This window comes from Phaseolus vulgaris, chromosome 8, assembly GCF_051622355.1.
Source record: "Phaseolus vulgaris cultivar YP4 chromosome 8, ASM5162235v1, whole genome shotgun sequence".
Classification (NCBI taxonomy): Eukaryota; Viridiplantae; Streptophyta; class Magnoliopsida; order Fabales; family Fabaceae; genus Phaseolus; species Phaseolus vulgaris.
The window spans coordinates 1422070-1447623 of NC_143505.1; the positions used below are offsets into that span (position 1 = coordinate 1422070).

At 30.2% G+C, this 25554-nt stretch overlaps 4 protein-coding genes and 1 non-coding gene across 8 annotated transcripts; 3 read left to right on the forward strand and 2 right to left on the reverse strand.

Moving 5' to 3' along the window:
* Positions 1 to 587: 587 nt before the first annotated feature.
* ATXR6 (TRITHORAX-RELATED PROTEIN 6) lies at positions 588 to 3034 on the reverse strand. Its single transcript, XM_068632693.2, has 6 exons — positions 2665 to 3034; positions 2422 to 2496; positions 2087 to 2316; positions 1455 to 1555; positions 1160 to 1372; positions 588 to 997 (listed from the first exon to the last, which is right to left on the reverse strand). The coding sequence occupies exons 1-6, from the start codon at positions 2888 to 2890 to the stop codon at positions 838 to 840; spliced, it is 1005 nt and encodes a 334-aa protein (XP_068488794.1). The 5' UTR covers positions 2891 to 3034; the 3' UTR covers positions 588 to 837.
* A 2671-nt stretch (positions 3035 to 5705) lies between these two features.
* LOC137827242 (NAD(P)H-dependent 6'-deoxychalcone synthase) lies at positions 5706 to 8057 on the forward strand. The gene is made up of 4 exons (XM_068633508.1): positions 5706 to 6238; positions 6968 to 7211; positions 7315 to 7491; positions 7710 to 8057. The coding sequence occupies exons 1-4, from the start codon at positions 5916 to 5918 to the stop codon at positions 7902 to 7904; spliced, it is 939 nt and encodes a 312-aa protein (XP_068489609.1). The 5' UTR covers positions 5706 to 5915; the 3' UTR covers positions 7905 to 8057.
* Positions 8058 to 12685: 4628 nt separating this feature from the next.
* LOC137826420 (uncharacterized) lies at positions 12686 to 14374 on the forward strand. The gene is made up of 3 exons (XM_068632381.2): positions 12686 to 12853; positions 12954 to 13059; positions 14084 to 14374. Exons 1-3 carry the CDS (start codon positions 12812 to 12814, stop codon positions 14230 to 14232), a joined length of 297 nt encoding a protein of 98 aa, XP_068488482.1. The 5' UTR covers positions 12686 to 12811; the 3' UTR covers positions 14233 to 14374.
* A 4375-nt stretch (positions 14375 to 18749) lies between these two features.
* Positions 18750 to 18906, forward strand: LOC137827325 (U12 minor spliceosomal RNA). The gene has a single exon (XR_011083714.2). It is a non-coding gene; the product is annotated as a U12 minor spliceosomal RNA (small nuclear RNA).
* Positions 18907 to 19479: 573 nt separating this feature from the next.
* Positions 19480 to 24212, reverse strand: TRM18 (Phosphatidylinositol N-acetyglucosaminlytransferase subunit P-like protein). Of its 4 annotated transcripts, none has more exons than XM_068631301.2 (5): positions 23770 to 24212; positions 23099 to 23171; positions 21487 to 22976; positions 20438 to 20606; positions 19480 to 20319 (listed from the first exon to the last, which is right to left on the reverse strand). In XM_068631301.2, exons 3-5 carry the CDS (start codon positions 22882 to 22884, stop codon positions 19691 to 19693), a joined length of 2196 nt encoding a protein of 731 aa, XP_068487402.1. In that variant the 5' UTR covers positions 22885 to 22976; positions 23099 to 23171; positions 23770 to 24212; the 3' UTR covers positions 19480 to 19690. The 4 variants fall into 4 exon arrangements, with proteins under 4 accessions (XP_068487402.1, XP_068487403.1, XP_068487404.1 ...); XM_068631302.2 differs by having other exon boundaries at positions 23765 to 24212; XM_068631303.2 differs by having other exon boundaries at positions 23879 to 24207.
* Between the last annotated feature and the right edge of the window lie 1342 nt (positions 24213 to 25554).

Genomic DNA, 25554 nt, shown 5'->3' on the forward strand with positions numbered 1-25554 from the left:
TCTAAACATGAATCTTTATTGTCAAATTTATATAATTCATAATTATATAATATTCAATATCTTAAATTTTAAAAATTATACATGTCTACATATTTATATCATATCAATGTACATGGTTTATCACCTTTTCAATTCAACATAAATAATCTCTTTGATAATAAGTGTTTCTCTTACGTAAGATTTAGGTTTATCACCTTTTCAATTCAACATAAAAAATCTCTTTGATAATAAGAGAAAAGCCTTACGAATTTTCAGTAACAAAAGTACCTCAATTTTTTTCTATAACATTTACCTCCTTTCAGCCATTAAAATTAAGACTAAACAATAACTACATTTTTATATTATGGCCTTTCAAATTCCCTAGTTACACTCTGTTTAATATTATTTTTGAAGTCAATTTTTTCATTTTCTTTTCCTTTAATTAGATAAATAGAACAATTTATATAAACTTAAAAAGCTAAAATTTTATTAGTGTTTCAATTTATCTTAAAGAACTGAGTTACATACCTTAATTTAATATACCATTTACACTGAATATGAAAACTAGAAATTACTGTAAATAAAATAAAACTGTAGACCCTAAATTATGAGACGAATATCAGCTTTTGCTAAAATAGGCACCGATCATTGATCATTGCATATACAATAAAATCATACACTAATTTAATCAATAAACAATTTAAAAAATGTAGTGCATCCAATATGATTCATTTCCAGTTCACTATGCATGTGGAGCGGTGACAACGCAACCATTCTAAAGTGGGTGGCCAAATCAATGAAAAATGACAAGCTTATAATTCCCTCTTGTTTGTGATGCTTTGCTTACATTTGAAGGAGTCAGACAAAATGTTCAGTTGGATACTCATGTTCATCTCCATTGTAGTCATAATATAACCTTTCTCCCTTTGTAATATCTCTATTGGAAACTAAAAGAACTCGACATTCACCTCCAACGTCAAATCTCACGCATTTTAAGTTTTGTTTCTTTTTTCCTTCACTGCACCAAAAAGAAAAACCTCAATTACTTAATTGTTTCCATCAAATAATCACCTAAAGTAAATGATTTTATACCCATTATTATTTGTCTGTCCCTAATTTTAGAGTTTTCAAAATACAAGCAAAAATAACAAGAATAAAACCTGAGGTGGAAAAAACTTACGGTGTATGGTTATTGATGCCATTAATGAAACGTGCTATATTGCTTCGTTTGTCTGGACAGATCACAAGTGTCTTTGAAGGATCAGAAGCTGAAAGAAGTGTCATTATGCTATCTCCATCATCATTTTCTCTATTCTTTAAAAAATCTACATCTCCAACATATTCTGTAATTATGGTTAAATCCTTGATGGATCTATCTGCTTCAACAGTGAAGCTGCCCAAAGAGAAATTTAAAAATCTAAGTATTTTTCTGTTATAATGTGGAAATTGAGATTGTGTACCATTCCCATACATACCCTTCTAGAGGGTCGAAAACAACCATGAGAGGTGGCCATTCTCCTCTTTCCATCATACTTTTGCACAAGTTTAAGGTGTCGGTGTCTTCTTTTGACAAGACCTGAGTAAAATACAAATTTACAAGTGAATTAACAATTAAATAAAAGAAAAGGGGGAAGAACCAGAAACCACCAAATATAATAAACGCAGGTGTTTATTTTTTTTTTACTTTTGCCCCATTTATAAAAAAAAGCTTGAGAATTGTGAAATACTTTGTTCTATAAAACATGTATATACAAATGACTATACAAAGCTTACATTGCAATAAGAACTCGTTTTTTTTCTTATTCGCATTCATGTCTTGCTCCTGCTTTTTTGTGTCTAAACATTGAAATGTTCATGGTCCCTTTCTTGAGAAAGTACACAAAGAAATGTTTTGCATCTATCAGAACCTTAAAATGTTTGTTTCCCAATAATACTAACTCTAGCTTCTAAAAAATATGGGCAAATGCCTAAAAGGTCACAATCACACAACAATACACTGTTCCATTCACAGAATTCTCAACTAAACAACCACTCAAAACGAAAACAACAAAATAAAAAACTTCTTAACAAACAGTATCAGATAATTGATCAGCAATCAAGCATGTACCTGCATTCCACCACGCTCAAGACCAGGGCAATTAGCAGACCTCGGTGCCATTCCAGGCATGTAAGTGAGCTTATTGCTGAACTCAGTACTAGTTGCAGTCAACGCCGTCGCCAGCGACGCCATCTGCTCCAACCTCCTCTTTGGGTCCTCACTCGGCACAAACGGCAACAGTTTCCGTTTCCTCTTCGACACCACCAAGCTCCCACCCCGCTTTCGCTTCTTCCGCGCATCTAAAACCACACACCAGTTTCAACTTTCAATCTTCAAACCCAAACCATAACATCGAACGACTCAAAATAACAGTTCTAATAAATTCAAAAACCATTTCACCTCACCTTGATTCAACGACGCCTCGGGGGAGCGTTGAATTCGAAAGAAATCAATTATTTTGGTCTGCACGAGGGGGAAAGCTGCAGATTGAAAAACCGCAAGGGGTTAATTAATAAAGAACAGAGAAACCCCCAATTTGCATGGGGTCTAATTCAACCCTAAAACTCACTTGTGAACACACTGTATCCTAGGAATGATTAACCGATGTGGGATCTGAAACGACAGAGAGAAATGAAAGTGATGCTTACACTCAGGCTTGTGGTTGGAGCAGGTGCGGCAGAACCAGGAGCCTTTGGGGACGGAAGGGAGGACGGGGCGGAGGCAGAAGAGGTGGTAACCTCGATCGCATTTGTCGCAGAGAAGCAACTTCGCCGGAGAGTGGCCGGAGCCGCATTCCTGGCAGAAAACGTCGTCAATTAGGGCGGAGGAAGATTTGGGAGCGTGGGTTCTTCTCCGAGGGAGTGAAGAAGCCATTGATGGAAATGCAAGAAAAAAACTCAGAATTGATTTGAACTATAAAGACCAAACAACCTCTTTCGCGCCCTAATTTTGCTTCGCGCCACCATCGCTCGCGCCATTCTCAATTTTTATTTTATTTTTTTCACTGTTCACGAGATTAAAAAAATATTAAAGTAAGTATTTGATAAATAAATAAAATAAGATATTTCTTTCCGCACCCCTACATTTTTCTTCGGCACCCTTATATTCTTTGAAATACCATAATTATCCTTGATATTTTGGGTGATTCCGAAATAAGGGTTTCATAATAAAAGGTGTTTATGGAGTAGGGGTTCTCTAAGCAAAGTGTGTTTTCAAAATAGAAAATCCAAAAGGCAAAAAACCATTTCGAAATATTCTTTTTATAACACATTTTTTTAATTTTTAAAATGATAAATTCAGAATTCGTAAAATATGTTATAGAAAGTATAATATGTAACTCATTTTTAAAATGAGTAAAATGGTATTTTCAGATAATGATGGGGAGAAACACAAAAAAACTAGACTAAAATAAAGAAACAGTGTAACAAAGTCTAAATAAATAGAGCTAATTAAGAGTAAAAATTCAAACAAAAAATGAGTGTTATAAATAGGCGATTTGCTTAAGAGGTCAATAGAGTGGTTTTTATCTGATAATATCAATTTTGACTTTATCATTGAAATCTCTTGCGACACACACTCATGTTCGAGAGTTAACCATAAGCCCAAAAGTTGAACCAGACCAACCTTGACAAGTGAGAACACGTGCCCTGTATCCAAGAACCAACCTAAACCTAAAGGCAATTGCTTCCTGCACCATATCATTGCACTCAATCACAGGGAAAATACCGAAAATATCCTTAAAAAAATGGGGTACATATAAAATTACATTCCAGACCCCCATTTTCCGGAACACAATAATCTCTTCCGGATAATTTTTTCCAAAATGTATTATTTTTCAGTTCCGGATTTTTTTATCCGGAATGGAATTTTGATTTTTTTTTCCAGATTTTTATATCCAAAACACAAAAACCTCTTCCAGATTTTTTTTTTCCCGGGCATTATTTTCAATTCCGGATTTTTATTTCCGGAATAAAGAGTATTTTCGGAATTTTAAAATTAAGTTGGGTGCAGGTTCAAAAGTGTTGGGTGCAGGGAGCATTTGCCAAACCTAGATCAGTGGATCTTGTACTTGAAAGTCCAAGTCAATATCAAAAGCCCAAGAAGACAAAAAGATAAGCAGTTAATGGTTTGTAGGTTATGTAAGAACATAAATATAAAAAAAATAAAATTATAAAGATGGAGATGAAATATTTTATTTTTTTATTGATAACATTTATAAATAAAATACTTACTCCTGGTTAACTTTGAACTCTTTTTTTTTTTCTCAAGAAAAAACTTATATAAAAACAATTTCTCACGCTATTTATTACTTTTTAATATATTAACTTATTTTGTAGAAAGAAACATTATACTTTATTATTTCTTAAACTATTTAGAACTTTTTATTTTCAAATAGAATATTAACTAAAATTTCAATATCTTGTAATAATAGGTAAGAAGAAAAGTAAGCAATTCAATGCTGCCATCCAATGTTTTCCAGGGTTAGAATAGTAATTTAACTTTCAATGCCTCGGATAAATGTTTAGTTTATATAATTAAAATATATGATAAATAAATATTTATTGAATATTAAATTATTTTTTAAATTGCAATGAATATTTTATAATATGACACTGGAAGATATTTTATAGGATAAGAACAATCTTTAAAAATACATCCATTGAAGATTCTTTTATGAGAAAAAAACATTGACCTAAAAATAATTGCACAAAGAACACTTTCATTCAAACATAGTTTAGAAAGGGAGAAGAGACAGTGAGGATTTATTTGTCTTCTTCTTTAGTACCTATCAACTCTTCATTAACACTTAAATATTTAATGCAAGCTATTTTTCCACGTTTATGTGAAATAATGTTATAAATTAAATACAAACCAAAAAAAAAATATTGATTACTATCTGTTATTAATAAATAATTTTTAAATTAATATTTAATTAACTAGTTAGATATTGATTTAAAAATATTTATCAATAATAAAAGTTAATTTATTAATTTAAATATTAATACTTTTTTTAATTTCAAAAATAATATTTAGTTTAATTAATATAGTAATTGATTATTTTTTAATTTTTATTTATTATTTATCTTATAATAATAGACAGGAAGAATAATAAATTTGTCTAAATAAATAGAAACAATTTGACTGTTTAATTCAATCGTTCCACTACTCTTTTTTGATTAATTTTTATTTATTAATTCTCTTTTTTTTTTTCTTCCAAAATCATAATGACTCGTGAAACCAAACCAAACTTATGAAAATCTTATTTGTGTTTGCATTCAACTTTCTTCTCTCCTTCATGTGAAGTTAAAGAACTTCTTAGAGTTTGCATGAAAGATTTAAGAGGGAATTTTTTTTTATGTGATTCTTTGTATGATAATATATACTCTAGTATCACTTAAAAAGTTAAGTTTAATAATATTTTAAATAATTGTTTTTTTAATATATTAAAATATTTTTTTAAATACAAAACTGTTACGAAAGTAAAAAAAAAAATATTATACCTTGGTGTCTTTGCAGCTATTGATTTAATTCTAAAGATAGAATAATTAATTCAGATTAAAAATAGAAAGAATTGTTAAATATTAAACTGTTTCAAATTTCAATTCAACTCCTAAAAGTAGAAACAAAACGATGATTTTTTTAAAGAAAAGTCAGAAACTAATACATGTGTTTTCTACATATGATGCTTACTTTGTTTGTTGTATGAAAACAACAAGAGATTAAAAATTCAAAACACATGAATTGGAAGAAGAGCATCATCCAGCTACCCCAAAGTAGAGATTAGTCACTGCAAATTCCACCTACCCAGTTCAAGTTTTTCAATATATAAGGAGTTTCTCTCGCATTTTCATTACCATCAACACACCCTTTTCACCATTCTTCTCCATTTCCAACCAAAATGACTGCTTCCAAAGTTCCTTCACTCACTCTCCACTCTTCCTCCGCCCAGCGGAAGATGCCGGTGGTGGGCCTCGGCACCGCGCCGGAAGCCACCAGCGCAGTCACCACAAAGGATGCTGTCCTCGAAGCCATCAAGCAGGGCTACCGGCACTTTGATGCTGCTTCTGCCTATGGCGTCGAACAGTCTGTGGGAGAAGCCATAGCAGAAGCACTTCAACTTGGACTTATTGCATCCAGGGATGAACTCTTCGTCACTTCCAAACTGTGGGTCACTGATAACCATGCACAAACCATTGTCCCAGCTCTCCAGAAATCTCTCAGGTCATCACAATTTCTACTTTTTTTTAACATTCACTAGATATTAAAACATTTTATAACTTATTATAAGTGAGTGTAAATCTCATCTAAGTAAGTTTTATAAAGTTGAATTAAGCTTAAAGTTCACTATGCAAATCTCAGCTTATAACTTTATAAGTTAGTTTTTATAAGGTTGAATTAAGTTTAAAATTCATTATGCAAATTTCACTTCATAAACCTATAACTCAGTTTGATAACATTGAGTTAAACTTAAAGTTTATTACACAAATCTCACCTTATAAACCTTAAAGCCAGTTTGATGAGGTTGAGTTAAACTTAAAGTTCATTGTGCAAATCTCACTTTATAAAGCTATAAGCCAGTTTTATAAGGTTAGTTTAAGCTTAAAATTCACTATGAAAATCTCTCTTTATAAACCTATAAATCAATTTAATAAGGTTGAGTTAAACTTAAAGTTCACTATGCAAATCTCATTTTATAAGCATATAACTAATTTTATAAGGTTGAACTTAAAGTTCATTGTGCAAATCTCACCTTATAAGTTATAAACCACTTTTATAAGGTTAAGTTAAACTTAAAATTCACTATGAGAATTATTTCGAATTTATTCTAGCTAGTGTTTATTAGTTCACCCACTATTGGCACTACGTCTCTCTTCTCCTCCCTCCTCTTTCTGTACGTCCCATGTTATCAAAATTCTAACTTTGTGACAATTTCCATGTTGAACCATGCAGGACACTTCAGCTAGAGTACTTGGATCTCTTCCTCATCCACTGGCCCATTGCCACCAAGCCTGGGAAAGTTGTGTACCCCATTGAAGTATCAGAGATAGTGGAGTTTGACATGAAGGGTGTGTGGGAATCCTTTGAGGAATGCCAAAGACTTGGCCTCACCAAAGCCATTGGAGTCAGCAACTTCTCCATCAAGAAGCTTCAAAAATTGCTCTCTTTTGCTACCATCCCTCCAGCAGTGAATCAAGTAATTAATAAACAATAATTAAGTTAGTTTAATTACTACTAATTCTAGTGATCCACCTATAAGCAAAATCTAATCACTGGTTAACCTTCAACAATTCTCACAGGTTGAAGTTAACCTTGGGTGGCAACAACAAGAACTAAGAGAATTCTGCAAGGAAAATGGTATCACTGTTACAGCTTTCTCACCCCTGAGAAAGGGTGCTGTGAGGGGTTCTAATCTTGTGATGGACAATGATGTAATCAAGGAATTGGCTGATGCACATGGCAAAACTGTAGCTCAGGTAAACTGATAAGTTCACATAGAATTATTTCATTGGTATAATAGACTTCTATCTAATCGGTTCTTTTTCATGTGATAACAGATGGTTATTTTTCTTGAAATATCAGTTTAGTTGAGATAGCAAGTTACATAGTGATACTTAACATGAAAGTTTTATAAAAAAAACACTGTTGTGTTATGTGTTTGTATGTTGAGAAAAGTGATGTAAAAAATGTGCAGATTTGTCTTCGATGGCTGTATGAACAAGGACTAACCTTTGTGGTGAAGAGCTATGACAAAGAGAGGATGAAGCAAAACTTGGGGATTTTCGATTGGTCACTGAGTGAGGAAGACTACAAGAAGATATCTGAAATCCATCAAGATAGGCTCATCAAGGGACCAACCAAGCCTCTTCTTGATGATCTATGGGAATGAACAATCACCTATAATTTCATACTTCCACTCTTTGCATGTTACTGAGAAAATAAACCAATTATCATCATTCTGTTCTTGATGATGATAATTAATCAATCTCTTGTTTCCATAAGATGTGTTAATCCCAATTCCAATTTAGTTTTGCTGAATCTTGTTACTTTTCTTCTTGCATAGTATCCGTCCCATAATAATTATCAGTAAGGTTTTTTTAATGCAGTTTAACAATAATAATAAGTTTCTTGTAAAAATTAATATGTTAGGGATAAAAAGCACGTGTTTGTAAACAAAATTCAACAACAAAGAGGTTAAAAAAAAAATTAGAATGTTACTTTGATAAAAACTACTAATTTAAAATTATAAATAGTTGGAGATATTGTTGAGACATTAGAGTATTTCATTTTATATAAATAGTTAAACATAGATCAATTTGAGTACAACTCAACTCTATAAAATCAATTCATGAAGTTGAAGTTTGCACCCACTTATATACCATAAAATACTTTAATATTTAGTCGATGTGGCATCTCCAACCATCTATTTTAATAAAATATCATTTTCACTTCAAAATTTAATATAGTGCGTTGTAAACATATCAACACATAAAAAAACATATTTAATAATTATAATAAATTATTACTAGTAAAATATGTGAAAGGATAATTTAATATTTTGATTAGATGATAACCTATCCTAAAAAATAAATACGTGAGAAAATATCATATTCTGAAAAGATATATTGTATTGAAAATACTATATCAATTAAAAATAACATCATTTTCACATTTACAACTCAAGACATGATGTACAAACTTAATAAAAAGTTGTTACTTTAATTGGTATACAAAATCTTGCTTATTAAGTATACAAAAATAGCTCATATACATGTTTCTTCATGTTAATATCATAATCATTACAGAACATAATATTTTAATCATATTTAATTTACTTTTTAATTTTAAATATTATATTATTGTTATAATATGATGTGAAGTGTATGTGAAATAAATATTTTACTTAAATATAAAAAATATAAAAATAATAATTTTAAAAATTGTATATATTTGATACACATAATACTACGAGGTGATTCCTAAACCTATGAAGAACAGATACATCAATCCTTACATCTGCAAATTGACTTTGTCTTTGTCTCTATTCATCACTTTGTATATTTATATATTCCTTATTTATATAAAAAAAAATATTCTGATGCTGATAAAAGAAAACAATAAACTACTACTGAAGTCCAACTTTGGTGTGGTGTTAGTATCAGAATATGGTGGTTGTGCAGATTCTCAGAAGCAAGTCCACATGAAAAATATATTTAAATTTCATATCCATCTACCACCACCTTTCTTCAATTATTGTTTTTTCTTTAATGTTTGCCCTTTAGCTTAAGTTATTTGCCTGGTTTTTTTATACCAACTTTATCTCATACAATATAGTTTTTCTGCATTGTTACCTACTTTTAAATCTGTTTGAGAATAGCTTGTTATTATTTTTCCTTCATGTCTTTGTTGAATATTTTGGAACTATGTGTTTGGAAGGATGTTTGGAGAAGGTTTTTAATTCAATTAATTTTGAGTAAGTGATTGTGATATATGTTAGATCTTTCATTCTAAAAGTAAGTTAAACAATATGTAAATTACTTAAAATTATATTAGCTAAATGCACAATTTCTAATTTATTAGCCTAAACCATATCTAAATTTGATTATCTGTGTCACTCTTGTTAATAATTTCATTAATATCTTTAAGAGCGCTACAAAATAACTATTATGAACTAAATTATGATTAGTTAACTAAATAAAATTGTTTTCGAACAGGGTTGTTGGAGAACATTTGAAACTGTTATTTCACTTTCTTTGTCAGTTGGTCGGTTTGCATTTACGTTCTTCTCCAAATAAGTTCCTTCCTCTTCTCTGCTGACTTCACTCATCGGTCTTCACGTGGTTCATATTCGAATGGTACCCTCAAAAGACACTCTGATGCTTAAGTCAGATTTAGTATTCAGCACTCGATATCCTAAGTGTTGTATAATGACGTACCTGATTCTTAGAATCTGTACTATTTATATTATTTTGGTGGACCTTCTTATTAGGTCGGATTAGAGAATTAGGTTAAGTTTAAGAATACATAAACTAGCTATTAATTGTTTATCAACCTCACTAATTCTGATTAAACATAATTAGTTATGTGATGTCAATCAGCATAATAACCAAATTTCAAACTGTAGTGTCGATCTATATAATGATCGGGTAAACCGTAATGTTGATCGACGTAATGACCAATTGGTGTACGTTCTCGTACAAAATTAATTTGGACTAGATTTTAGGTTTAGTTTTATAAAGCTGAATTGTTAAACTAACAATATTCAAAAAAAATTTGGTAAACCATACATAAACTCTTGAACCTTCAATTATATTTTTAAAATTTTTATTTAGTATGTTGACACCTATACCAGGTTGTGATTGAAGAGAAAAATATATTTTTATTAAAATAGAATACTTTTAAATTTATACTGTAATGCATAGTAATTGTAAACGAATTGTTTTTACACGTTTAATTATAAAAGTAATATTTTTTTATTGTATATTCAAGGGGTCAAATAGCTACAGTGAGTGATATTAACTACTCCTTAAAAACTGGGCCAAATAGTAATGTTGTTGGCCCATTTATTGACTCTTCTTGTTTTGTATAGGATTCAACTTTATTTTCATAAAAAAATTCTTCACATGGAAAAGACTTTCTGCACGTGGAAAATATATTTTACCAAATAAATGGGAAGTTAAATATACTTTTATTTACCAAATTCGAGTTAATATTTTAACAAAATATTAGATAAAAAATAATTTTAAAAATCAAAATATTTATTTATTGTAACTATTTTATGTGTTTTTTTTTAATGTTTTGTAATAGGTGAAACAAATGTCTTAATAACTACGGTGAAAAATCAAGTTTAGGGTTTCTTACGTTTTTTTTGGAAAGAGAATGTATGTGTGAATAAATTTACTAACTTATACTTTATTCATAAGAAGTATTTTCATTAGCATAATAAATTTTCATCTAGTCTTTTCTTAAGATTTTTTTATTGATAAGTATAAATTACCTATGTACAGTTTTTGTTAATATATGGATTTTGGTATAGTTTCTCCGTATTTTCTTGTATTTCCTTTTTTTTTAATAATATTTTTCATGTGGTGACAAATGTTGTTGTTACTTGAAGTGTCAGTCTGAGATGTAAAGTTTCATACATTTTAGAAATTATATGTATCTCCGTATTCGTGTCCGTGTTTGTATCGTATTAATGTTCGTAAGTATCTTTATTTGGATGTGAAAGTTATTTTTAAAAACACGAAGAGACATATTTAATTAAAAAATGCTTTTTAATATTATAGCTAGCCAGATGTAAAATTTCTGATTTTAGAAGAATAATTTATTTCTCATAACTTTTTTTCCAAAAGTATTTTATTTTTAACTTAAACAACTCAGTCTATAACTTCCATTCTCTTTTTTTCTTTTTCTTTTTTAAAAGCAGAATCCGAACAATATATGAAAAGTTAACCAAAAGTATTTTTAAACATGGCTATAAATTTTTTTTATCATAATATTTCAGTAAACCCAATATGATTATTTTTAACATTTTCAACACTTAACTGCAAATTCATAAACTAGAAAGTTTTTATTCAATCAAATGCTGAATCAATTGTTTAATGAATATGAAAGTTTAGAAACATGTATAGCTTTAATAAACAAAAGGTTTGATAACAAACTCATGAACTCATTATGCATGAAACTTCATCTTCACTTCACGCAATACTTGCACAGTTTGCAATTTTTCGACTTTTATGAAACAGGAAAATTGCCATAACATCACAGTACAAAAAACAATGATACTTTATAAAGTTAAGTTAATTAACTTTCACCATAACCATCTCAAAAACAACACTTTCTACTTTCTGATTCATTGAAAAGTTTTACAAGTAAAGTTAGGTTATAGCATTGAACTAGAGTTTTCAATTTACATAAAACAAGCATGATGATGAGCTGATACCCTTATGTAGATATCATATTTTTTTTATCGATAAAAAACGAATAAATTAAATTGAAGTATTTCAGAGATATCTCAACCCTAATACAAAACGATCCATAATCAATCATCAAAAAACCTTACATAGACCGGAACACAAAAAAAAGTGAGTATAGTGGCTGACAAACGTAAACAACCCCATAATTCAACATAAATCCCTACCCTTTTCTAACAGATATCATACATACTAAAGATTTAAGACACACTTACCCAACAATCTCATAATTCAACATAAATTCCTACCCTAAGAGATATCATTCATACCAAAGATTTAAGACACACTTACCCTTTGAAATTCTCCATGACCATACCTTCACTTAACTGCATAATGATCGTACAAATGAGAAAGAAGCAGGTTTGGATGGTGGGAAAGTAAGCATATACACATATAGAAGTAGGAAGATGAAACGAAACCAGAGAGACTTGGTTGCAGAAAATGGTTGGAAAATTGTGGCATCAATTGATGATCTGAGTTTGTCTGTTTGAGGGAAATGTCTGTGGGGGTGTCCCACAAATCACGTGCTGGAGGAGGCTCTATTGGCACATGAACAAGACAAAGGAGTGGTCATTTACAATCTCCTCTAATCCTCTCTCAGCCAATGGTCATCTATCCCTCACGTGGGACTCTTGACCCTACATCACTACCCTCTCACAATATGCTATTTTTTATTGCTTCCCTCTGCATTAAATCTTCTTCACACCACATTTGCACCTTCTACCTCTAACTCATCCTCTTCTCACACTGCTTTCACTTCCACACTTTCATACACACTGCACATAACTTTTCTCAACTTCACTACCTAGTGCTAGGATCGATCATGGGAGAGTCTTCTAATTCCTCTGCTTCTTACATTCACATGGTAAAGAGACAATAGCCACCACTTCATATCAGCTCCCTTTGATTTTCATTTTTTGTGTTTATACCTACATGATCGTGGTGGCATGTTTGTACGAAATTAGGTGCACCACCTGATTGAGAAGTGTTTGATCTTTCACATGTCAAAGGAAGAATGCATGGAGGCTCTCTCCAAGCATGCAAATATCAAGCCTGTCATAACATCCACTGGTATGTTCTCTTCTTTTCATTTTCTTCATAGATTTTACACCTTTTCAACTCCTGCAAGATTCAAGAGATTTGTGATCAAATCATTTCAAAATGTAAATTTACCTTCTATACATACCTAATTATTATGTGTATGAACCCTTACTTGTCATACATGCACTCGCAAGTTAGTACAAAACCTAGTACAAACCTCATCCTAGAAGTTAAGTTTATGAAGTTGAATTAGGCTTTTCTTAATAGCTACCTAATTTAATTTTGATTGATTAACTATTTAAAACCTTTAATTTTGCTTTGAGAATTTACAAAGCCTACACTTATGACTAAAAGACTGATACTCTTAGATCAAATAATTCATTCTTTGACCATTTCACCAAACCTGCTTCAAACTTATGTGTCTATATTATGTTTCAACTTTAAAAAGCTTTTTAGGTTAGTTAATACTATGTTTTAATTTTACAATTCTCTGCTATATATAGATTAGAAGAAAGTTGAATCAAGGACTATATATAGTGAGATTTATTTTGCTCAATGAAATATTACATCACAAAATTGAGAACAATCATACCAGTTAAAAGAACAGAGAACATCAGTGTTGTTTTTGTTTTCTATTGGTCTGAGATATATACCATTTTTGAATAAACTCCCACTAGTAAACATCAGTGGGAAAGAAAATAAGTATTTATCAAGTTAGAACCTTATTCAGAAACAAGTTTTTAATTAATATTATAACTATTACATGTGAAATTTTCTTTGATGACATCTGAAATTGAAAGATCAACAGTACTAAAGGCAACAGGCTTCTAAGATTCAACAACAAGTCCTTCACTATGCATATACAACAAGTCCTTCACTATGCATATAATCTCTCAAATCTAAGAAAAAAGATAAATACAGATGGGTTTCAGTTCACTAATTTGCAGCACCAGAAAGTTCCCTCACCAAGAATCCAAACATGCACGTGCATATCATGCATCCGTACATCGAATGAACATGTTTTGTGTGTGTACATGAATGAATATGTGTGCAGTGTGGAAGGAGCTGGAGAAAGAGAACAAGGAGTTTTTTGAGGAGTATGCCAAAGCTAAGAGTAAAGAGGACCGAATGTCGGAGGAAGAGACAAGCCAAATGATACAGAAGATGATCTCAGATTCCACTAAAGGTGGTAGCAGCCATTGAAAATGATCTCACCTCTCTCTGTTCTCCCTAGCTTCACCACTATGCATGCATAACTGGTCCCCTTCAACTTTCCAATGCACGGATTTTTCTTAATATATGCTGTTAAATGTTATACATATGCAATGAAAATGGGGTTGTCTCATACGGAATAAGCACGGAGACTGTGTATACATAATGCTGTGTGGTCCTCTCCTTCTATCTTTTGTGGAAAATGACAGTTTCACATCCTCTATCAGAAAAAATGAACTCACTTTCGACAACCCTTTTAATAATATAATAACATGCATCAATATTTGAAGTTAAACAATACAAAAAATCTGATAAAAAGATTAATATTCTGAACTTTGTGGTTATTATCAAGATATCAGCAAAGAGTATAGAGGGTGTTTGAGTTAGCAAATAACAGTGTGCCATATCAGCATGTGAAAGATTTTCCTGTTATTTGATTTGAGATAACCTTATATACACACACACACACATATATATATATATATGTGTGTATATATATATATATATATATATATATATATGATAGTATAAGATATGACTGATGTGGGGAGTGCTGACACGTGTCTGTTGTACAGATACAATAAGCACAAAACTCGCTGTAAGGTCAACATTATGCAACAGGGGTATCTGCATGTTGTGATCATTCGTAGCCCTGTTGCGTTTGAATGATGAATATTAGGGTTTGTGTGTTGTCGTATCGCATGATTATTAGTATAAAAATGGAATGGTATTCGACAAACTATCATTTCTCGTTAGTAGTAGATATTTTCATTGGAATATATATGTGTGTGTATGTCCCACATTGAAGAAATTTCAGAATCTTCACACAGCAACACGCATGTCGCCTCGTACAAGATAATTATCACAGTTTTCACTATAGTGCAGTGCAGTACTTTCCCTGATTAATGAATATTTGCAACTAATTAAAAAGTAAACATTGCAATGTACAAGACTTTATCACTTTTATATACCACTGAGGTAATTGGTCTTATTTTTTTTTATTGACAAAGTAAATAAAATTAATTAGACCATTTAAAAAAAAGAGATTTAAAATTACTGTGACAAAAAAAAGAGTCATAAAAACATAACACACAAACACCAGCAGCAGTGAAAAACCAAAACTACAAATGACATGAGTTTGCAAAAATCTGAGGTTATTTGTCTTATGATAATACTTTTGCTCGACTTAAAGTATTCTTTTAATTCTTTGTGATATTTTTATTTACAAGACTACTTGAAGAGGTTATTAATGAAATTCGAATTCTTATCACTCTTCTTAAATGTTGCAGCCCTTGCAGCTGGTTTTTGTGCATTAATGCTGTTTTTGTGTTTCAAAATTTCTCTCTTATTTCTACCACCTCTATTTTTATACTGTTTTTTTATTAGTAAATAAATAATAAATGTAGTGCTTCAATTCTATTATATAGAAAGATTTATAATTTCTGCATAGTCTTAAAAAAAAAAAAAAACCCAAAATCATCTAGAGTCATAGAAACAATCAAATGACATATCAAAAGATGTAAATACATAAAAAAAAAAATTAATTAGTTCTAATCGATCTAGAAACAAATTCAATTAAAGAGTGGGCTGATTTTTTTATCGACAAAAACGAATAAATAAATAGAGGTATTTAAGGATTCTCAACCTAAAGGTAGCCTAAACCATTCAACCAAACCCTTTACAATCACAAACAACATATGAGCTAAGATGACAACCGTAAAGAATCTCAGTTTTCAGAAAAATAATCACCTATCATTTTCTAATAGATCTCATACAAATCAAACCATTAGATTGGTTTGTCCACATAAGTTTCCAGTGAGATTGGTTGCTCAATTATTTGAATCTTTGGTAGAAACATGTCTTGTATCCTCACTACAATAAAATTATTAAATAATTTTTAAAAATTAATTTAGAATCAAAAATATTAATCGCTAAAACTTAGTAAATTAATTTAGAAATCATTTTATACATTTTTATTAATAATAGAAATTACTTTAGATACCAATTTTTTTTTAATAAAATGTTGTCTAGTTTAATTAATATATTGACATATTATTTTTAATTTCTAAAATTGATCACTATTTAATAATTTTTTTATAATACTTTTTTTTATGATAAAGACTAAAATTGTTTTTAATTTTATTTATTCTTTATCGATACAAAATTTCATAAATTTCCATACACCAACCTCAATGGGCACAGCTGGTGGAACAAGATCCCAGTTGTGAAAGCCGAAAGCCATGAATCATAGAAACCTTCCTCTGGCTGCCATTTTTGGAGTTCAAATAAAATGATTTGGTTGTATTTGAATGATCTTAAGCAGTGTTGAGTTCTGTAGTTTTGAAGCGATGAAGATGAAATTTGAAATCCTTGGTGTGGCAAATGCTGATTGGTTTATGCATATATTCTTGTATTGATATGCATACATTCGCCATCATCGCAGATTAAAAAGAAGACAAATGCATGCATAGGTCTGAATCAGTGAAGCACATATCCTAAGTCAGGACATGAACACACCATACACATCAACTCATTTGTTTATCACACTTCCACCACTTGTATAATAACTACAAACTAATTTATTTCACACCATGTCTTTTTTCAAACTCTCATTCTACCTTAACTATCTATGTAATATGGATAAGTAACTTTTGTCTTTAAAAAAAAAACTCATATAACTATTATCTTCATCTTTAATTGATTGGTCACTTTTTTTCCTTTTCTTCTTTTCTTCACTAAGCAATCATCACTCATTGAATCACACTCCTCTTCCACTGATCTTTACTCCCTCGTGAGTTTTCGATCGGGATGGTACTTTCAAAAAACATTATGACACTAAAATAAGATCTCTCGCTGTATTTGGTGTTTGGTGCAATTAATGCATGATGACGACATACATCTTTCTCGAAACTCATGACTATTTATATAATTAGTACAAGTCCATTGTTATTGGATCGGATTAGCGTTTGGAATGTAATTAATAGCACATTACCTAATGCTTAATCATTGTTTTAGGCTTGTTAATTCCTTGTTGAGTTGAATGGATCTGGTCATGTTGGTGGGTACAAACCAAACGCGGATACTACAACCTTCCTCCGGTTTTTGAGTACATTAAACTCTAATTATGTTAAATAATCTCAACTTCTAATACATTCTTCTGGATTTTTTACTTATTCTTCTGGATTTTTTACTTCATATAAACACTTAGATTATGAACTGGATTAAAATTTGGTTGTTCAATTGACTGATTTTAGGTGTTTTTGTTTCCATTTCTTTTACTGGTGATTATTTCCCTTCAGTAAAAAATAAATCCTATAATAACTTTTTTATTTGTACTTTGTAATATTAGATACATGATTTCTTTTAAAATAAATTATTCTAAATATATTATGAATCAGAAACAAATGAATAAGAAATCTGCATATACAAACATCTTGACAATTTAAAATCTTCAATGTACTACTTTAAAATACACGTGGGCCCGGAGAAAGATTCCCTAGTCTACTCAAGGTGTAGTGCACACAAAACATTTAAAAACTAAGTAATAATTATAATAATAACAACAACAATAACATCTTAATGGAATTTTTGAAAAAGTGTCAATTTTTATTTTTTTTCAAAATGGGTTTGGTTTTGAAAAATCACAGTCACGAATTCATTGTTAAAACAATATAAAGTTGTACAAATATAATACAATTTTATTGTAATTGTGTCATTTTGATATGTAAGGAATTATGTTAATTTGACACTGCTTAATCTATACATAATTTTATAAAAAACAAGAAAAATGAAGAAAATTGAGGCTCTTTTATGAAAAAAAAAAAGAAGCTATATTAAATAGATGAATAAGTGACATGTAGAATTGAGGAAGCAACATGCAGAAATAGACAGAGAATAGGTTTGAAATCCGTGAAAGGTAGGTATTGAGATGTGTGTAGAAAGTGAGATTCCTCTTTCTCTTGTAGTTTGTCTCATTGCTTAACTACAACCATGGAGTGGCTAGGTAGCAGCTACTACAAATCATGCAATTTTGTAATCTCTTCTACCAATGGTTTTCCCACTACACTCTCTCTGCATACAACGACAACCTCAGACCCAAATCCTTCATCACAAATATCATTGTTTCAGATATTATTACCGACAGTATAGTTTCACATAATTGACTCAAAATTTCTTCTTTCGATCTATCAAAATATAGCTTATTTTCACAATTAAATTTTATTTAAAATGATAAAAAAGTAAAATATATAATTAAAACATAAATTCATTTTAATATGGAATGTAAATGGTGATAGCTATTCAAATAACATGACATTGTTAAATCTGAGATAAAGGGTCTTTCATGTTCATCTGATATAATCCTTAAACCAGTAATGGAGGGTTGAAGAGAACATTGGCAACAGATTGAAGTAATAAATATCCAATGAAATTAAGTCCCACATCGGTTGGATATTTGTGGAGACATAATCTCTTGTGTATAAATAATAGGAAACTGTGACCTTTAAAACTTGCCTTAAACTAATGAGTAAGGAAAACAAAGCAAGCAGTGGGAGCTGCTTGCAGCACTCATTCTGATGTGCAAGAATTTTTGTAGGGGTTATAGGCTGGCCTTGAGTAGACGCTGCTTACTTATGCAGAACTCTTAAAGGCGGGCCTCCCAATCCCATAAACCAACCATAGTCTTAAAATCACCAATTTCTGACATTTTTTACTTTATTTCTTTCTACAACCTTAAAATCAGCAATTTCTGTCATTTAGAACTTTAATTTCTTTCTATTTTTTTTAATTTAATAGAAGAGAAGGTATGAAAGTGGTAAAATTGATGTACAGGTCCAAGGTATTGAAGAATCACTTTAGTAAGTTAGTGATATTGTGAATTATAAACACAAAGTATTAAGTTCTCTTTACATTGTTAACATTTTATTTGAGATTTTCTTCATTAACAATGAACTGAAATGATGAAAATTGAAAATGAAAAAATTTGAGGAAGAGGACAAGAAATGATGAAGAAATAGAAGATTTCTTTAAGTAAATTAATTATATTGTGAATTATAAACACAAACAAAGAATCCAACCCAGATAGAAGTTTTCTTTGATAGTGTATTTTAAGAATGAGGTTACTTTTAGTTGATTATGGGAGATAGTATGTGAAGGACAGGGACACATGAACTGGAGAGGAACAAATGAACTATAAATAATTGGGTTTAAATTTCAATTAAATGTATTTCTCAAGAAAAAAATAACACAGAAACATGCTGATAATTTTTTCATACAAATAATAAAGAACATCTTTCCATATAAAAGAATAATAGACCTATACCTATATGCTAAACTCAAACTCTTCAAATACCTGTGCTAATTCATATTCTCAAAATTGACTCAATCAACCTCTCAAAATTCACTCAATCAAACTATACACCAATTGCACACATCAAAAAATGCAATAGCCTCACACAACTACAATCTTTTCAAAATTGTCAGAGGTAACTATCTCCATTGCAAGCTCCTCTGTTAACAAATCAACTATCTCTGTAACAATATCTTCAACATCTTGGGCTAGTTCTATCCATCTAATTTTCCCTTGGAGTGTATCATCTGCTAACTCATTACTAGCTTTATTTTCTTGTGCAACAAGCAACCCCCACATCTCATCTTCAATCATGTTTTGGCTTGGTTCAGCATTCAATCTTCTTGATGTTGATTTTTCCCACATTGGAATATACAAATATGGCTGAAGAATCTGTAGCAACCCTAAGTTTACGCGATCAAAGAGCAATTTCCTTTCAGATCTCCTCCATAGCTGCTGCTCGCCAAATTTCTTTTCCAGGATTTCAAAGACGGAAGGGCTAATAGGACATTGTGAAGAGTGCCATGTAGAAGAGTCTCTAAACAAGCTCCTATTAAATATACCTCCCTCTGTTAAAACCTCAACAACATATGAGAAATCCCTACTTTCTTCAGCTCTGAACAATCCTGCTATATCTTTCTTTTCTTGAGAGTTATGCATATGTTCATTCTCACAATCTTCATCACTTGAAACATTCAAACCACATTCTTCATCATCCACTTCAGAGGAATCTGAAATTAACAATGGTACAATTGTAATTCATGCCAAACTAGAAGGAGAGAAACTAAGAAATGAAGCATAGATTTCAAATGATATGTTGAACAAATGAACAGCATAATCATTACATACCATATGCATGATCGCCATTATAGTCAAATTCAATGTCTTTCCCAAACAAGGGATCCAAAACAGAGATTGGACTATGTTCATATGACTCCTCAGAGCTACCAATAGGATCTGGATCAACCTCCGAGAAGAGTGAACGATCAGAATCTTCTTGAACATAATCTGATCTATCCTGTAATTTAAGAAAAAATACAAAGCAAAACACATATCAATAGTGAAACCTAAAGAAAAAACTTTGACATAGCTAAAATAACAACAGTTACAAAGAAATAAAAAATTACGTGTGACATGCAATGATATAAAAAGAAAAGTCGACTCAAAAAGTTTCAACTCAAGAAGTTGGATATGAAAAGTATGCAGTAAAAAAATCTGTTTAATATAACTAAGATATCTGGAAATGTTACTTCAGGAAATTAATGATGCAGCATTTACTTCTAAAACTAAACTACATCAAAATTGACATGAAAACTATAACTCAGAAATAAAAGTTTATGTCCAATGCCTCTTGTACTGAAAGTATAAGTTTTACATATTACCTTAGATTTATAGTTCAATTACTTCAGTAATTAGTAGTATAAAACTTAGTCATAAATAATTCCTTTTGCATTATAATTATGTTTTGCATCAATAAAGTATAACCAAAAACATAATAGAACAAAATAAAACCCTACTCAACAAATCTAGCTTCCATATATTCAAAAGGGTAACCCAAATATCAGAAAGTCAGGATTCAAAAGAAAAACATTACTTTACACAACCTAGTAGCCACGGCCATTGAGGGGATATTTACACTGCTTGAAGTATTGAGCACAGAGAAACTTCCTCATGTGATCAATTAATAATGAACGAGAAAACAAAACTTCTACTATTTCTCATGCATTTAAGGACTAAAATTTAGCAAGTCACATGCATTTGGGTATTTTCATTCATTGCTGAAGTAATAAAATATAGGGCACACCTGAAACAATAATATTACTCTATTATGGAAGATTCATGTATGTTTCCATTAAATATACAAATTCTGACACCTGAATGAGAAAGAAAAAGCACACCTGTTGCTTTGAAGCATATGAAGTACGATTCAAACAATCAATTTCTTGTGATAAAATGAAGGCTGTTGATTTAGATTGATGTTTGGTTGGACTATGTGTCTTGTCAACAACCTCAGCTGTTGTATCAGATACCAAGAGCTCAACTGATGAATCAGGAGACACAACATTTTGCTTAAACAAATCACTGTCTTCATACTTTGTGTTCTTCACTTCATCACTCATTACACATCTCTCTTGCAAGATCTGTCTGTCTATAAAGGTTGAAGAAGAACTACTTGTCAATTGAGGATGCATAGTTATCTTATCAGATAAATCCTTCTCATAACATCTCTTCTCTGACTTGTGACTGACACTATTCTCTTCAGTATGATCACTATTGAAATATGAGGAAAAAGAAGGGAGTTTCTCACCGCCAGAACTGAGGTTCACATCTTCCAAACATTCTTTCTGGTCATTATTTTGACCCTTACTGTTCCATGATGACCAATTTGCAGATGCCTTTTTTCTCAATCCCCAATATCTTTGAAACAAGATATCGTGATTCACAGTTCCACTATTATCAGCAAGAACTGAAACTGAACGAAGGGGTCTTGGCACTCTTCTAGCAAAACTATAATTATCACCAGCCTTACATCTCAACTTAATTCTGTCATTACTATATCCACTTTGATGATTACAATTTCTTGCTCCATTTCCTTTTTCAGAAATCATAGGCAATTGGTTATGCGCAGAGTCTTGACCACATGGTCCAAGTTCATGAACCTTTTCTGTCACATCCCTCTGTTCCAAAGTTTTCCTCCTGACTTGAGAGCCTTTATAAGAACCATCTGAACAGAAGATTGGGGAAATGAATTGGATCCCATCAACTGAATTATTTGAAGCAGGCTTCGGCATATCCTCGGCAAATACTATATTCCCTCTGAAAAAAGAACTTGAAGCAGTATCTAAAACTCTTTTTGCAACATTCCCAGATTGAATAGAAATCTCCTCGGAAATTTTACTGAAAGATCTTGAACTTGGCTTACCAAAACTCATGTGATAGGATATTTTCTTTCTATCTTGCTTTTCAGGATATGCTTTCTTGCTTTCAGCCAAATGAGAATTTTTGCTAGAACTAGGATTCTCTTTCCCATTTCCTTTTGATGGGTTATGATGCTTACTTCGCCTGAGTGCTTTGACCACTTCTAAAACATCCTCAGATCTGTCCTTTTCATTAGTATTCATTCCAAAGGACTGCTGCTGATGAGATGAACGCTTCCTTCTGACACCAATGGAAGCAACTTTCTGCTGGTAATTCTCAGAGAGCACTTTCTGTTTATCTCTAACAGGATGTAGGGCATGCACTTTATCAAGACCCATTAAATTTAAAATAACACTTGGTGCTTCTTTAGACTCCATTCTGCAATTATTACTCTACAAGATAAGTTGATACACTGGAACTCGAGCACTCCCTGAAAAGCAATGAAACTGTCTGCAATAAATCACAATACCTGTTACACGAAAATAAAAGTGATGAATGCATGCTGATAAGGGATAAACATAATCAATCTATTAGGTAATTTCTTTCCTTTTTCAAACAGTGAACCCAAAGCAAGAAGAATCACAAACCAACCTTCTTTATTACATCTCATCTATGCTTCAACACTTCCTGGGAATGATTTTAATGCTCTATCAGCAAAACAGACCTAAAAAAGGTAAGGAGAAAAGACATTAAAAAAAGTTCGATTTCAGAAAAATAAACGCAATTAAAAATCTCATATAGGAGAGACATCATCATAACCTAAAACATATTCTTCATTATAATCAGTCTAACAAAATCAACATTGCAAAACAGGAAGAAAAACAAACAAACAGCAGCAAATTGAGAGATTAGTCTAAAATTGAAACATACCAGTATTAATTTACTCTTTCAATTTAGTAGCAAAACAAACACAAACAGGTAAAAAAAAATAAAAATTACAATAATATTAGAGTAAAAGCATACAGGAGAAAGAAATCATGAAATCAACCTGTCAATGAATCTGATTCATCTGTGTTCAATCACTGACAGCAAAGAAACAGTGTAAAGCACTCAGGTAATCGACACAAGGTGTGATTATTGGAAAGAGCCAACCCGAAAAAAGAAGAAATGATAACGTTCTTCAATTCACAGAAACATGAGAAGGAAACAGAATGATTCTATCCCACTAGAAACAAAAAAATAAAAAATAAAAATAGAAACCTCCTTAACAAAAGCACAAGCAAATCAAGATCCCAACAAAATCATGACTTTACAAACCTCACCCTCAACAAAGACTCATAGATCATCATCAGAATCATCATCGTCAAGATTCAAGAAGGAGAAGCAAGAGAAGATGGAGAAACAGAAGAAGTATATGCAAAAACAAAGAACCTTCTCTGACAATCCTTTCAAAAGTAAGACCTTTTTGGATTATGCGGGTACCCATAATCCAGAAACTTCATTCCATGCAACAAAATCAATCAGGGTCGCCTCCTTTTGCAAGAAAGCAAATTGGGGTATTAAATTCAGGAATGGCTGCAACCCAATTTTTGTTATACCATGAAGGAAAAGGACACAGCCGACATAAACATCAATCAGATAAAAAAAAAAGAAAAAAAAAATGTGGATACTTTAGGGATACTTAGCAACTATAACTCCTAAAAACTCTTGGTAACTAAGTAAAAGATTGGTTATGCTTTGGTATTTGATTTCAAAGTATTGAATTAAAAAAATGAAATGATTGAAACAATATAATTAATGACTATTTATTTTCTTTTATTTATTATTTATTTATTTAAGTTAGTTTTGTCGTGTGTGCATATCCACACCAACCGTAATTGTCATGCTTGCGTATTTGGCGCCATGAAGATATCATTGTTAAATGGAAGTGTCGGGTTCGGCAATGATTTTACCTTCCTATGTTCTAACCATAAAATCTATATCAAATATCATGTTAAATATTTTATATTCAAAATAATATGGTTAAACTAAAGTATCTAAATTAAGAGAACTAATTTTAGAAAATTAAATTAAGTTTAACTCAAAATTTGTAACACAACATTAAAATTTATCTTAATTATTCTAAAATTTTATTATTAAAATGGATACTTATTAATAAAACAAAAAATTAATAATTACATTAATAAAATAGTTATATTATTATTTTTGTTTATAGAATTTAAATATTCAAATTCTCATTAATAAAATCAAATTTGAATTACTATAATATATCAATTGAATTGTATTATTTATAATTTTAGAATTTAAATATTTAAATGGATTTTTTATTCTTATTAATAAATCAAAATCTAGATTACTATAATATATAATTATAATTAAATTTTGAATAATATAATATAAATAAAATTACTAAAATAATAGCCTATAATTTTAAATAATGTATTTTATTAATTCCCATTAATAAGAAAAAAAATATTTTTTAATATTTCTAAAAAAATACAAACACAATATTAAATTAAAAAAAATCAAAGGAAAAATCATAAAAAACAAAAATTTAAAATTTAAAAAAAAAATAACATAATCAATTATGCTTTATTTTAAAAAAATAACATAATTAATTACTAACTGTTTTTAGGAGTCTAATCAATTATGTCTTACATTTAAAAAAAAACCTAATCGATTATGTTGAACATGTGAATAACATAATTTGATTATTTTTATTTTAGGACACACATTGATTAAATTCTATGTAGTTTTTCATGCATAATTGATTAGGCACGATGAAAAAACTTAAAATGATTATTTATTATTTTATTATTATTTTATAAATTAATTTGAAATATTATTATTATTTTAATATTTATATTATTAATATTAATAATAATTTTTATTATTATAAATATATTTATATTTTTAGGTATATAGGTTATTTTTTTATTAAAAATATATTTAATATTTTTTTATTTATTATAAATAGATTAAATATTTTTTGGATATTTACAATTTATTTAGAATAAATTTAATAAAATTAAATTATTTAAATTATTTTTTATTATATATTGAAGATAAAAACGTAAGTTTTTAAGTACTTATATATGACTTCCTCT